Source organism: Tetrahymena thermophila (assembly GCF_000189635.1).
Source record: "Tetrahymena thermophila SB210 genomic scaffold scf_8254803, whole genome shotgun sequence".
NCBI lineage: Eukaryota > Ciliophora > Oligohymenophorea > Hymenostomatida > Tetrahymenidae > Tetrahymena > Tetrahymena thermophila.
The window spans coordinates 482,677-497,173 of record NW_002476559.1 but is presented as its reverse complement, the minus strand read 5'-3'; the positions used below and the strand labels follow the sequence as shown (position 1 = coordinate 497,173).

Genomic DNA, 14,497 nt, shown 5'->3' with positions numbered 1-14,497 from the left:
TCATTTTTCTCTAAAATTTACATTTAAGAATATATTCATAAATTTTGTTAACCTAAGTAATTTATTGCTTTTAAATTTTTAAATGGTGATAGCTAAAAATTAAATTCACATATGGGTATATATATTTTATTTTATTAAAAAGAACACTTTAAAATATTATTATTTATTTTTAAAATTATAATTAAATTAGAAACTGCTATTATGAATTGATTCAATGGCTGAAGGGAAAAATTAAATATTCTAATTATTCAATATTTAAATAATAACATTTACACGTTTAATGATTAATATAAAAATAGATAAACAAATTATTGATTAAGATTCATTTATTTAGAACTGGTGATTATTTAATATTTCAGAATAGGAAAAAAGATATTAGTATATTTGATGCGATATTAAAAATTAGTAAATCATCAAATAAAATTTGATAATAAATAAATAAATAAATAACTTTAGAAAGTCAATTAGTTGCCTTTAGAGTGATAATAAATGAGCGAGAGAAATAAAATTAAATTCTATTTATCTTTTGAAACATCTTAGCCTATAAACTTTAAAATCTTCTTGAGAATTGATGGTTACTCTAACTAAGATTTTCAGCTTTAATAATCTGAGTGCGAGAAGAATATTTATCAAACTGAAATTTAGTATTCCAAAAGAATTGAGAACTATGTTTACTAATTAGTATCCGATGATGGCACTTATTAATCAGTATATATTTAAAATCCAGTATTCCGCTAAAAAGCTCAGAAGGAACTAGTAGAAGTATTTGATGTGCCTTAAGATTTTAAACTTTTATAGACAAATTTTTAAAAAATAATAGTTAATGAAAAAAGCAAAATAATTGATTTCATATACAATAATATCAAAGTTTCTACTTTGATAAATTTGTACTTGCAATTGAAATTGGAAAAAAGCGATAGCTTAAAATTATTTTTAGAAAAATCTTACTAAGTAGTTTTATAACAATTGGATGACACAAATTAAAATTTAGAAGATATAGATTTAATGATTGAGTACATTTGGATACAAATTAAAAACAAGAATATTAAAATAGATTTAATAAAAAAAATAATTATATAATACTAAAAATTCATTAGCTAACATGAAAATTAACCATAGCTAGTAGTAAAATTTAAGGACATCTTTAATCAAATAGAAAATTACGAAGATCGCCTCTAAATCTTAGAAAATTAAGAAATACTCTCTGAAGAAGAAGCTGAAGCATACATAAGTTATCGTTAATATAAATTTGAGTTTAAATCACAATTAATAAAAGCATAAGAATTGCTAATAAAATTTAGTAACCCAAAATATAAAATGATTACTCATAATTTAAGAATCCAAATTGTAAATGAAATAATTTCTTCAGAAAGCATTGGCCAAATTAAGAATTTAAATTTTTTCGGGTTTAAAAAAATAGAAACAAATTTATTTAAGGAAAAAATACTAAAGATAAATTTTGATAGTGATCAAATTCTAAATGGCTTATTTGATGTTTATAGCAAACTGAGAGCAGATTTAGATATAAATTACTTTGAGATGAGAAATTTTATCAAAAAATAGATAGAAAATCAAAAAAATATTTAATTAAATAATACATTAATTTATGATTATGCTTTTAAATATGACATCAATATTTCAAATAAATTCTTAACCACCTTTATAGAAAGTTTAATAGAAGATGATAAATGTGAAACATTTTTACAATCCTTAAAAAACCAAAACCCGTTTGTTGATGTCACAACTATACTCTGTGATTTAACAAAAAAAGCATCCTCTTAATATTAGAAATAAAATAGAAGTAATCCTAACAACAAGGATGGTTAAAATTAACTTAATTTGAGCAAATTATTTAATGATAAATAGAAATTTTTAAATTTTCTTCATGAGATACTTAAATAGCAATAAATAAAATTAGACTAAAAGAAATAATAATATAATTAAAAGAAGGTAGAAATTTTAAAATTGAAGGAAGGAGGCAAAGAAGATTATGAATATCTTAAATTAGAAGTAAATTTAATTATATTTTTAACAAAAGATACAATTTTAATAAACTATTTTATTTTAAAAAAGTTGGCTGAAAACGAATTTTACTTAGAAGAAATTAGTATAGCAGCTCTAAATGAATAGAAAATAAAAGATTTCAGTAATTAGCTTACAAAGACAATTAAAGATTACATGAATTTCTTAGGACTTAGAAATCTTTGCGATTTTTAAATTTCAAATTAGTTAGAAAATCAAGAAGAATTCAGATAATATTTTAATGAAATAATTTTAAATTACGAAAGAGAAGTTAAAAGTGAGCAAGATGAAAAAGAATTTTTAAATGATTATGAATTTTTTTAAAAAAATTAAAATAAAACAATAAAAATAGAAGTTTAGAAAATTATCGAAATTTGTGAGACAATGGCTCTAAAAAGACTTAACTATCTAATTAAAAATCAAAATATGCTATTCAATTCTTATTTTGTATTCTAATTTTTAACAAAATGTAATTAATAAGCATAATTTTATCAAACACTCCAAACAGAAGTAGATAAAATTACAAATCAAATTTTAAAGCTAGAAATTTGTGTCACTTCCTTCAAGAAATTTTTTAATTAATAATATGTTACTGAAATACTTAATAGGTTTGAAAAAGATTATTAAAAAATTGTTGAAAATACGAATAAAATAATTAATGATACTCAAGAAGAATATTAAAGACTTTTAGATTTTTTTATTTATTTCTAAAAATACTTCCCAAATCAACTAAATCATCTTACCAAATTTCAATTAGAATATAAAATAATTAAAGAAGTTAAAAACGAAGTAGACAAATTTAATGTTTATTCTGAATTTGCTAAAATTTTCTTTGAAATGAAAAATTCACGAATCATGGAAAATATTTTTTCAAAGTTGAAAATTGAAAATGAAAAATATTTAGATGAAGAAATCAATAAAGTTAATAATTCATAATTGTAAGACTTAAGAGACAAGTATTTTAATTCGTTAATAAATAAATTCATATCAGACATATCAAAGCTTTATAATACTGTTTTTGAAAGAAGATAATAGGAGATAGATATCTTTAATACCTTATTAAGCAAATTAAAACTAATAACTAGTGAATAAACAAAATTCTCTGTTCAAGGTTATCTTCCATTTATGAAAACAAATCTCTAATAATTTAAATAAAATGAATTATTTAAAAATGATTTATCCTTCCAAGATTTAGAGGAATATTGTGTGAAAGGTAAAACACACTAAAATTTATAACAACTTTGCTAAATTATTAACAAGTAACATGAAGTCTAAGAAAAATTGAATAAAATAAAAATATGGTAGTGCATTTTTTAGTCATATGATTAAAATAGTAATCTTATTTTAGATGTAGCAAAGATATTTAACACCAAATAAGACTCTTCTAAAAACAAGTTTTTGTTTTAATTTATATGCAAGTATGCAGACGTCTCTGTATAAGATAATAAGGATTTAATTACACCAAAATTGCCTTTTAAAGAGCTTTTTAAAATAAATTTACCTTAAGAAATTGAGGAGGCCTTTTAAATTGTATATAAATTATCTTTATCAAATTTCTACACTAATCTAAGAAATTTTATATAGTCATAAGAATTAATATCAAAAGTAGAAAATAATATGAAGAGTAATACATCATTTTATGATTTAAGATAATTTATCGGCAGAGATTAGCATGATTTGAGTGTCTATCTTAAGTCTCTCCACGATATCACTCCATTCATCCAAAAATTATTAAACCAATAAAATGAGATAGTAAGAAATAATGGATATATTATAGATGACATTCAAAAATTAAATTCATTTATACAAACTGAATTAACTGAATAAAAATAAATATAGTGGACTTAAATAGTTTATGATATTGGGAAGCTCGAAAAAATTCAAAATGGATTAGATAAAAAAAGAATTTATTTTGATCTATTAAATAGTTTTTACATTAAAAGTGAGATTAAAATTTTATTCTCATAAAAAGATTAACCCTCAACTTATAGCATTAATGGCTATTCTGAATAAAAAATAAAAGAAATAAATTCAAGAGTTTTGATTAACAAATATACAAGAGATTTTAAAGTGAACAAACAGGGCACCTCAAATATAGTAGATACTTTAAAGCCTTCGAATATGATCTAAGTTGAAAACAATGAAGAAAAAATACAAAAGTTTAAATTTATGCTACAAATCGTTGAAGAAATCCGATTAAAGTTGCAAGAGATGTCTGATTTTGGGTATTTCTTGATAACTAATGAAACATATACATTTTAAAACTCTAATACATAGTACAATAATACAATTAAAGAAATGTAAGATTTGTAAGAAAATCTTACAAAATAATTAAGTTAATGGTAGTCAAATATAGAATAAGCTAATAAAAATTTCCCAAAATTTACATTTATAAGCTAGTCACACTATCTCCAATTAAACCAATATTTAAGTGGTTAACTTTTACTAAATGGTCTAAGTAAAAGTTTATACCAAATATTATTACAAATAAACTCTAATAATATTCCAAAGATTACTGAAAAAATTTCTGAAGATTATGGTAAATCTCAAAATAAGCTTGAATTTATTGGTATTTATTTTAATTTGATTAAAATTTTAAATATTAATTTTATTATTTTTATTTAAAGCCTAATTTATCACGAATAATTAGAAATCACAATAAGGAGGAGGGATGAAGTAATATTTTTATTAACTTTTAAAAGCTTATAAATTTTCAAAAAAAAATCTTAAAAAATAAAAAAAAAAAAATTTAAAAATTATTTAAACCTATACTTTATTTTATTTTAATTAAGTAAACAAGTGACAGGAGTGAATATCATAAAGTTCAATAATTCTTTAGATGCTATAGAAAAGATATTTTCTAATGAAAAAAATATTAAGAGTTACAAATCAGAATACTTTTTAATTTTTAACACATACTCAAATTTCTAAGACTTATAGCTATTTTTATAAAGATATATGTTTTTAGAGCATCAAAATGAATCTTTGAATTTTTATTTAGTAATTAACTGTAAGTTAAATGGAGCCTAGATGAGATTACTGAGTAATTTAAGAGTTAGCATTAATTATTTGTATATTTTAGTTTAAGAAAACTTTTTTGACACTTCGCTATCCCAATTTAATCAAATATAAATTAAAAAAGATGATAATTTTCCACACTTAAATAATATCTTTGAAAGTGCAATTTTTTATACTTCTAAAGTACCTGGAGTTGGTAAATCATAAAAAATTATTTAAGAAAATAAAATAGAGAATTAATCATTAATTAGAATTCCTTCAAATGGAAGCAGTAGCAAAGAAAATTATATAAAATAACTTCAAAAAAATATGAAAGATATATAAAGTGAAAGGAACTTCTATCACTTGGATTTATATGAAACAGAAGAGATAGAATTGAATTTTCTTCTTTTTGAGATGATTTTTTTAAAAAGCATTAATTTTAATTAAAGAGAATATATAAATTTAGGTTCTTAAGCTTAATTCTTTATAGAAGTTAATAATACGGTAAATAAATCTCTAGAAAATTCAATTTAAATTAAAAAATATTTTAAAATCAAAGAAATTGAATTTAACATTAAAGACTTATGCTTAAATACTTTAATATAAAATGGCTTAGATTCTTAGGCTTTAACCGTTTATAGATATTTGAATGGAATAGATAAAAAATCATAAAATTATTTTGACGATAAAGATAAGTTAGAGGAAATGAAATAAATACAATAAATAGAATGGAAAGAGTTTGTAAGGCTACTAAATTAGCATTTTATTTAGCATATAAATAATTGTAAAGTTATTCCTAACTTTTAATAAGTTATAAACTTTATAAAATTGTTTGGAACTGAAATGATGATGTTTGAAAGATCTGAATATATTTCTTTAGAATCTACCAAGTAATTGAAAACTCTCAGAACAGATATTGTAAAATACTCATTTTAAATGTGTCAAAAAGTTTCTATTTCGTGTTTATAAGAATATGATAACTGCTTTTAAGCTCAAGAGTAGATTTTATCATAGTAGACTTAGTTCCTTCTTAAATTTGATACATAGCAGACCAGTTTCGTTACTTTTTAGGATCAATAAACACCTTGCTTAACTTTTTTCTTTTAAAATGAAAAAGAAATACCAAAGTCTTTTTAAAAACTATTTTAAAATTATGATTCTAAAAAAAGATTTTTTTTCAACCGATCTAAAGATGATGACCTAAGTTATAAAGATAAAAGTATTCTTCTTTTTAATAATGATATAAATATATTCAAACAAACTAGAGAGTAAACGAATCGCTAATAATTTAAGGAAGTGTTTGAAAATACTATTGTTTAAAAAGATAACTTTTACAAGATTTGTACTACTTATCTTCGCATAAGATCTAATATTCCAACAATATTCATGGTAAGATATTTTAATTAAATTAATTAATTGATATTTAATAATATAAAATAAAGGGCGAGACAGGTATAGGAAAAACAGCTTTGTTAGAGTATCTGGCATATTTGATGAATGATATGTTCTATTCTAAAACTATACATGCAGGAGTCACTGAAAAGGAAATAATAGATTTAGTTGAATCATTAGAGAAGAAAGCTATGGAATTAGATAATAAAAAATTGATTTTATTTTTTGATGAGGTAAGTTTACAAATTTTAATAAATATTAAAATTTTTATTTAATCATACAGGCTAATACTTGTAGTCTTATAAGTGGACTTTTCAAAGAAATGATAGTTGATAGGCTTATTAAGGGGAGACAGTTATTTAAAAATATAATAATAATTGCTGCTATAAATCCATATAAGTTGAAGACAGATAAACAAAAAGAAATTTTTAATTACAAAATTCAAGGAGGAATTAAATGTGATGAAATGGATAATAAATTTAAAGGAATAGATTTAGAATATAACGTTTTTCCAATTCCTTAAAGTATGTTTAGCTTTGTCTTAAATTTTGGAGAATTAAATAAAAATGATGAAGATTCTTACATTGCAAATATTATGGAGATTCTATTTGAAGAGTTAGAAAATTTTTAATACAAGATTGATAAGCAAAAAAAAGACGATTTCATAAAAATGGTATCTTTCAGCTAAAATTATGTTAGACAAGAAATGGGAAATAGAACAAGCGCATGCAGTTTAAGAGATGTGAAAAGATATACTAATTTTCTAAAAAGTAGCATAGAATTTTTAAACAGAGCAAGCAATAACTCTGAAGAAAAATTATAAGTAGATTAAAATAATATCATTCCTTACTCGTTTTATCTAACTTTTTATATAAATTATTGCTTGCTTATCCCTCAACATGAGAGGAGAGTTCATTATTTAAAAGAATTGTGCTAGAAATATAAAGTATTTGCAAAAGGCTTTGAGCATTACTAAGAGTTTATTTAAAAAGTTTTAGATTTTTTTATTTAGTAGTTGAACTTACCTTAAAATATATCAAAAACTTTCTCTTTAAAGCAAAATACCTTTCTTTTATTTGTTTGTATTGTGAACAGAATTCCTGTTTGCTTAATAGGTAACTTTTTTTACAATCTAAAATTAAATTATTGATTAATTGAAGCTTGTTTTTATAATTTAAGGGCCTCCTGGTAGTTCAAAGAGTCTCTCTTTAAAGTTTGTAATTTCTTCAATGGAAGGGAAATAGTCCAAAAAATAATTCCTTAGATACTACCCTGCTTTAATTCCAATTTGCTATTAAGGTCACACCTAAAGCAAATCTAAGAGAGTAATTGAGGTATATTAAGATGCCAACAAAAGGTAAGAAGAATTTGATTCAAAGGAGAAAGAATAAACTGAGAATTTATGCGTTATTTGCTTTGATGAAATTGGATTAGCTGAAATATCTCCTCATAATCCACTTAAAGTATTGCATGAAGCTCTTGAAAAGATGAAAGTAGCATTTGTTTCTATTTCTAATTTTCCTCTAGATGCATCAAAAATGAATAGGATGCTCGCAATTTATAGGTAATTTATCATTATTATTATTTCAATTAAAAATAAATAACCATTTAATATTATAGATTAGATATTGTAAAAGAGGAATTAGAGGATATTTTGGAAAATACTATTCCTAATCAATATAGAGATAATTAATTTTTTAACCAAGTCAAAAAAAGCATACCATAAATTTACTTGAACTACATAGAAAATTAAAAATAACAGAACAACTAATATCAGAGATTTCACGGAATTAGAGATTATTTCAATGTTGTATAACAAATAATAAATAAGATTGGCCAAATGTCAGACAAAAATGCTGCTTTTAAAATAATTGAAGAGGCTTACTTTAGAAACTTTTCAGGCCTTTAAAACTCTAAAGAATTATTATAATTGTCATTTAATAATATTGAAGAATTAAATCAAATTAGTTAGTTTAAACCCTTAGCATTGATCAATTAAAATTTAAAAGAAGATTCTGAAAAGTAAATTTGCAGAAATTTAATGATAATCACAAATGATGAAAGAAAGTCGATTAAATTCTTAAAGCAATAGCTGAGGTAAAAAAAGCATAGGTTTTTTATTGGAATGAATTTTTCTCAAGACCAATAAACATAATAGACAAATAACATTTTAAATTAAATTATTGGCTGTATAGAAGAAGGTTTCATAATAGTTCTCTTGAATCTTGATGGTATCTATTAAAGTCTTTATGAAGTTCTCAACTAAAGTTACCACACTTTCAACCAAAAATACTATTCTAAAATATCTATAGGAACTGATAACAGCGTCATTGAGGTGAATAAAAATTTTAAGCTGATTTTAATAGTAAATGAGTAATATTGTCACAGGATGGATGGTCCACTATTGAACAGATTTGAGAAACACTACTTAAACCATAACGAGATAATTGATGAATAAGACAAAAATTATATAAAGAAATTAAATAATGAAGTGAATAAATTGCAAGAAATGAAAAAAAAAGAGATCTAAAAAAAGTGTAATATTTAGAACGAATCTTATTTGAATTAATTAGTTTCTTTTAAGTTCAAAAATTTAAATTCAGTCATACAGGATTTGTATCTTTAGAATAAGTTTAAAAGGCAAATTTTAAATAATTATGAAACTTTTGAGATGTAAAGTAATGATTTAGAAAATATTTTAAGAAAATTATTTCACTTGAGTCATTTTTAAAATTGCATGTTGCCTGTTAGTAGGAACTGCTAGGAAATACATCTTTAAAATTAATTTTACTAAGCTTATGTTGAATCTGACTATCATTACAGCTTAGACAGCTTTATATTAAATAGGATAATTTTATAGAACTAGATTGAATAAGATTACATTAGACAATTTGTAGTCTTTTCGCCTAATAGCAGCAATGTTTTTGAGCCAAAAAATACAAACTATGTTTATAAAGATATTAATGAAATCGAATCTGAATAAGATTTAGATAAATTACTCAGTTAGTTTTTCAGCAAACTTAAACAAGAAAAATAATAAATTATTTTTAATACTCAAACATATAATTTTTCATAAAATAAATAATCATCTAATACTTCAGATTTTTCAAAATAAGAATAATAAATCCTCATAATAAATACATATTTGAACGATAGCAAATGCAAGTAATAAATTGAGTTTATTATGCAAAAGATTGATGAATTGTCAGAATACAAGAACAAAAAAATATAATTTTAGCTTAATATAATAATACTTGTTCGAGTAGAAGATCTCTATGACATGATACCAATAATTGGTAATTGGGAATATTACTACATCGAGAATTTAAGTCCTTTTAATGAATACAAAAGTAATGCTATTGATATCATATAATCATGTCCAATAGATTATATTAAAAATAAATTTACATTTAAAAATCTCATGTCCTAAAGAGAATTGTACTTGTAATCATTTTTTTATTCAGAAGCACCTCTGATAGAATTCTATTTCAGCAGTAACTTCTAATTAGTGGAAGAGGCTTACTCTAAAATAAATTATGAAATTCCTGATCAATTATATAAATAAAAAAGGCTTAATTAATTGATTAAAGCTTTTGATTAAGGCTCTAGTTACACAGACAAATTAAAGCAAATCATACAAAGTAAGCTTTACATAGTTATTTAAAAGGCATACAACATCTAGACGTTAGATGATTTCATCTTCAAGTATCTCATACCTCAATATTTTATTGGTCAATCAAGTAGCACAATTAATAGTATTATACTAGGATTTAAAAATATTTTTGTTATGTTTTTTTACTAAGTCATCATTAGCCTAGAAAAGAATGGTTTAATCTATGGAATGCATGTATGTTAAGAAGAATTATTTTAGAGATATGTATACTCTGAAATGGAATTAGCGATAGATACGTGTACTGACTTTTAATGTGAAAAGTAAAACAATTTGAAACAAACAAATGACTTAATAATAAATGAGAGCATACAAATTTTATAAATTTTACAAACATTTGAAAATACTGTAAAAAAATAACAAAAAAATTGTGTAGTTGAAAATGATAAAGTCCTCATTATATTCCGTGAGAGTGCTAAATAAAATTTAAAAGCTTTTAATTAATAGATCATAAAATTCCCTTTCTATATTTTGATTGATTCTAAAAATAGTAAAATTAACTAAATAGAGGATGGATACTTATAAGTAATTAAAACTTTACTTTTTGTAAATGAGGATAATTTAAATTATAATGCATAATATGAAGATTGCCTAATTGATATCTACCTTGTTTGGTATATTTGGAGATAATAAATAAAAGACATTAAAGAACTTATTTACTTTTATTAAAGCAGTATTAACATAAAGCAAATATTCTAAACTTTTTAAGATTAAAGAAAAAAGGATTTGAAAAACTTTAAAGTTTCACAATAAATAAATTTATTAACTAATTTATTAATTAAAAGAATATTCGAATCTTTATTGGAAAAATAAAAGTAATGCAAAAATATCTCCTTTTATGAAAATTCTTAATATCTTTTAAAAGCCTTAAGAAGAACTGAAGATAATGAATGCAAATAGATACTTGAGAAAGTTGAGCTGATAAATTATATTTGCCATCACTTCTCAGAAATAAGAGAAATTTCAAATCTCATAAGCGAAATAAAAGTTTAAAATATTATTAAGCTTCAAATAGATTTCTTGAATTAAGCAAAAGAACTTTTAAGGATATATTATTTTAATTCTTAAAAAAACAACCAAAAAAATGTAAAAATTGAATTCTTAAAAAAATGGAATTAATTTATGAAAGAATTGATTATATTCTCAATAGAAAAGGGAAAATATGTTAATGTAGATATTCATTTTATTTATTTATTATTTGAGTTGGAACTAAATGAGGCTCAGGTATAGCAAAATATGACTGAAAATACAGACTTTTAAATATTTTTGCATAGAGTTTTCTTTTTATTAAGCCATGGATTAACTATCGAGAACCAAAATTTTGTGTTTCTTAATTCTGCTCCTTGCACTAGTACTATATAATAATAAAAAAAAGAGTTTTATACTTATTTGGCTTATGGGTAGATTCTTTAAAATAAGCTTTACAAGAATAAATTCCTAGACAAAGAAAATTAAGAATTTAATTTTTTAAAAATTCTATTAGAGAATAATTTCAATTAATTGAATAGCTTATAATAAACTATTTATGCAAGCATTTTTAAGGTGTTAGTTTAAGAATTGGTAGATTAAAAAGATTTAGAAGAAGGATACTTCATCAAAAGAAAAGATGCTAAATTAAATTGTTAAAATGATAAAGACTTATAAGATAACGACTTAGATTCATCAATTTAAAAGTATTTCTCTAAATTAAACAGCAAAGCACTCTAGTTATATATTGCTAAATAGCTGTTTTATTAACAAAAGCTTAAAAATATTGAGAATTCCTACTTTTTCAAAAATTGTAGATGGTTGGAAGAATTTAAAAAATTATAAAATTTAAATACTGAATAATTAATTTAAAGTAATTAGTTTAATATTTAGTAAGATAAAGACTGTTTGATCGACTAGCTAAAGGAAATAGTCTATTAAAATATTGAATCGTCAAATAATATTTTTAAATTAATGTTTAAAGGAGTTATCAATAATAAAGTCTATTACCCATTCAACATGAAATATTCGTTTGAATCTTAAATTAATAACTAATTTATGTAAAATTAAAAGCTATATCAATGTCTATGCTGCAAAAATTATATTGTAAAAAATTAAACGGAAATTATAGTACAATGCTAGTATTGTAAAATTAATATTAATATCAATGAAGAAAATAAACTTAAGCTGATTCTAAATGACTTATCTAAAATAAAGGAGAATAAAAGTGGAATAGAACTTGAAGAAGGGTTTTGCTTAAAATTAAGTGAACAAAATTTCAAAACATAATAAATAAATTTTAATTGTTTTTGCTAAGCTCTATTTAGCTTGTTATATCATATCATATTCAGTCTATCCCTTAAAAAATTTAATGATAGCTAATTTGGTAAATTAGCAGAAATTAGTTTATTTGATACTTCTAAATAAATAAATCAGAAGTACTAAACACTTTATATTAATAAAATATTAAAAATTCATCCTACTTAAAATAAACATGAATAGTATTTGAAAGACCAAATAAATATTGCTTTAGAGTGCTTCTTTAAGTATACTAATTAAGAGCATGAATTTACAAAATCTAAATCACTATACATTCTTGTTCACTTAGTGTAACACCTTTTGAACTCTGATAAGGTAAAGGTGGTGGATATCTAATATAGTGAATCTTTAAACTAAATACTATAGGATGATATACATAGTTAATTTAATACCTTGAAGGATCAGTATTCTAATGAATTATTTTTACTTTTAGAAAAATATGATTAAGTTTATAATCAATTTGAAGACAAGATCTAATATTTACCTAAAAGCTTGAAATTTACTCATTCTTATGTAGACTATAAAAAAGCTTACTTTTATATTACAAGCAAAGAAATTAGAAAAAATATTTAAGAATAATATCCTATCTTAATAACGCTTTTAGATATCGCAGAGAATTAAATGCTCTTTGATTCTCTTAGGGTTTTTGTGAAATTCTATTAAACTTGCTCAAAATTACTCTCTTTTAAATTCTAGTATTCAGAAGCATAAAATCTTATCCTTGATTAGGCAATAAATAAAATAAACAAATTAGATGGTCAAAATTCACAAAATGAGAAAGACTTTTAAAATAATTTAGACTTGTAAAAAGTTAATTTTATAAAAGCATGGAAAGTAATTAATTAAATGTTTTAAATTAATTATTATTTACATTAATTTATTTTTATATTTAAATAGAATGTGCTAAGCATTAAGCCTACAGGATAGAAAAGTATTAAAGAACAGCTTAATTTAGATGATATAAATGGAGAAACTAAATTATCTAATTTAATTTATACATCAGAATAAGCACCCTCTCAGTTCTTTAAATTACTTAATTATTTGTGTGATTTTTAAAATGAGCAGATTAAATCTGTATTAAAGGCTTGCGAAAAGCATTTTAGTGATGAAGATGTAAAAAAACTTGATCAAGAAATCCGATTCTAATTTTAAAACGAAGAAGGAAAGCAAATAATTAGGCCATTGTAAAGTATTTCTTCATCCTAAATAATAAATGTTAAAAACTATTAAATTTTGGAGCAGTTTGCAAGTTGTGGATTTGAAGAAGGGGATGGAATTAACGAATATATTATATTTGATAAGAAGAACATTCAGCATGAATTAGGAAAAGTACTTTTATAAAACGCTAGCTTAATTGATATATAAAATAGTATTCAAATCAAATTTTTAATCTCCTAAAAAGAAATAATTACAGTAAATAAAGATATCAATTAATACTAAGAATTACCTATCAATTTAACGAAAAGCCTAGACTAAATAATTAATAATAAAGAAATGGCTTTTGATATGCTTTCAAAAATACATACAACTTAAAAGTATATTAATTTTGATATTAATTAATAATGCAACACACCTATCTTATAAGCAATGGAATCAATTAATATTAAGTTTAAATGTCCTAAACTTTCAAGCTTTTTACAAGGATTGCAACTTAAAGATTTTACAGGACTCATATTTTATCTCTAGGAGAAAGTGTTGGATAGTTTGGTTGTTATATGCAATTAATAACTCAGAGATGATGGCTAATCAGATTTTATTGAAAGTATAATTTTAAAATATAGCAAAAAATTAGATTTATTAAAAGATTTAAGGAAAAGATTAGGACTATACATAATTAAAATGTTTTCTCCAAATAAAATATAGGTTGAGGCAAATTATTGTTTAGCTATTTCCTTACAAAACGAAGGATTTATAAATGATAATAATTCAATTTTTTAAGACTAAGACTTATCTAAATTGACGATAAAAGATTGCTTTATTTTATTTTAAAAGATTTAATTATAAGTTAATGAAATGGAAAATTATGATGCAAATACTATAAATAAGCAGCATAAAAAGCTATTGATAGAAGAAGAATTCAATGATTAATTTGATTAATGATTTATAATTCAAATAAAACATATGTAT

At 22.4% G+C, this 14,497-nt stretch overlaps 1 protein-coding gene across 1 annotated transcript; it reads left to right on the top strand. All coding sequences in view use genetic code 6, as the record gives it.

Moving 5' to 3' along the window:
- Positions 1–489: 489 nt before the first annotated feature.
- Positions 490–14,470, top strand: TTHERM_000006059 (AAA domain, dynein subfamily protein; the record flags this gene model as incomplete). The annotated part of the gene is made up of 9 exons (XM_012795636.1): positions 490–2,010; positions 2,074–4,591; positions 4,650–4,698; positions 4,815–6,411; positions 6,465–6,647; positions 6,698–7,529; positions 7,594–7,978; positions 8,035–13,204; positions 13,268–14,470. 9 exons carry the CDS (start codon positions 490–492, stop codon positions 14,468–14,470), a joined length of 13,458 nt encoding a protein of 4,485 aa, XP_012651090.1.
- Between the last annotated feature and the right edge of the window lie 27 nt (positions 14,471–14,497).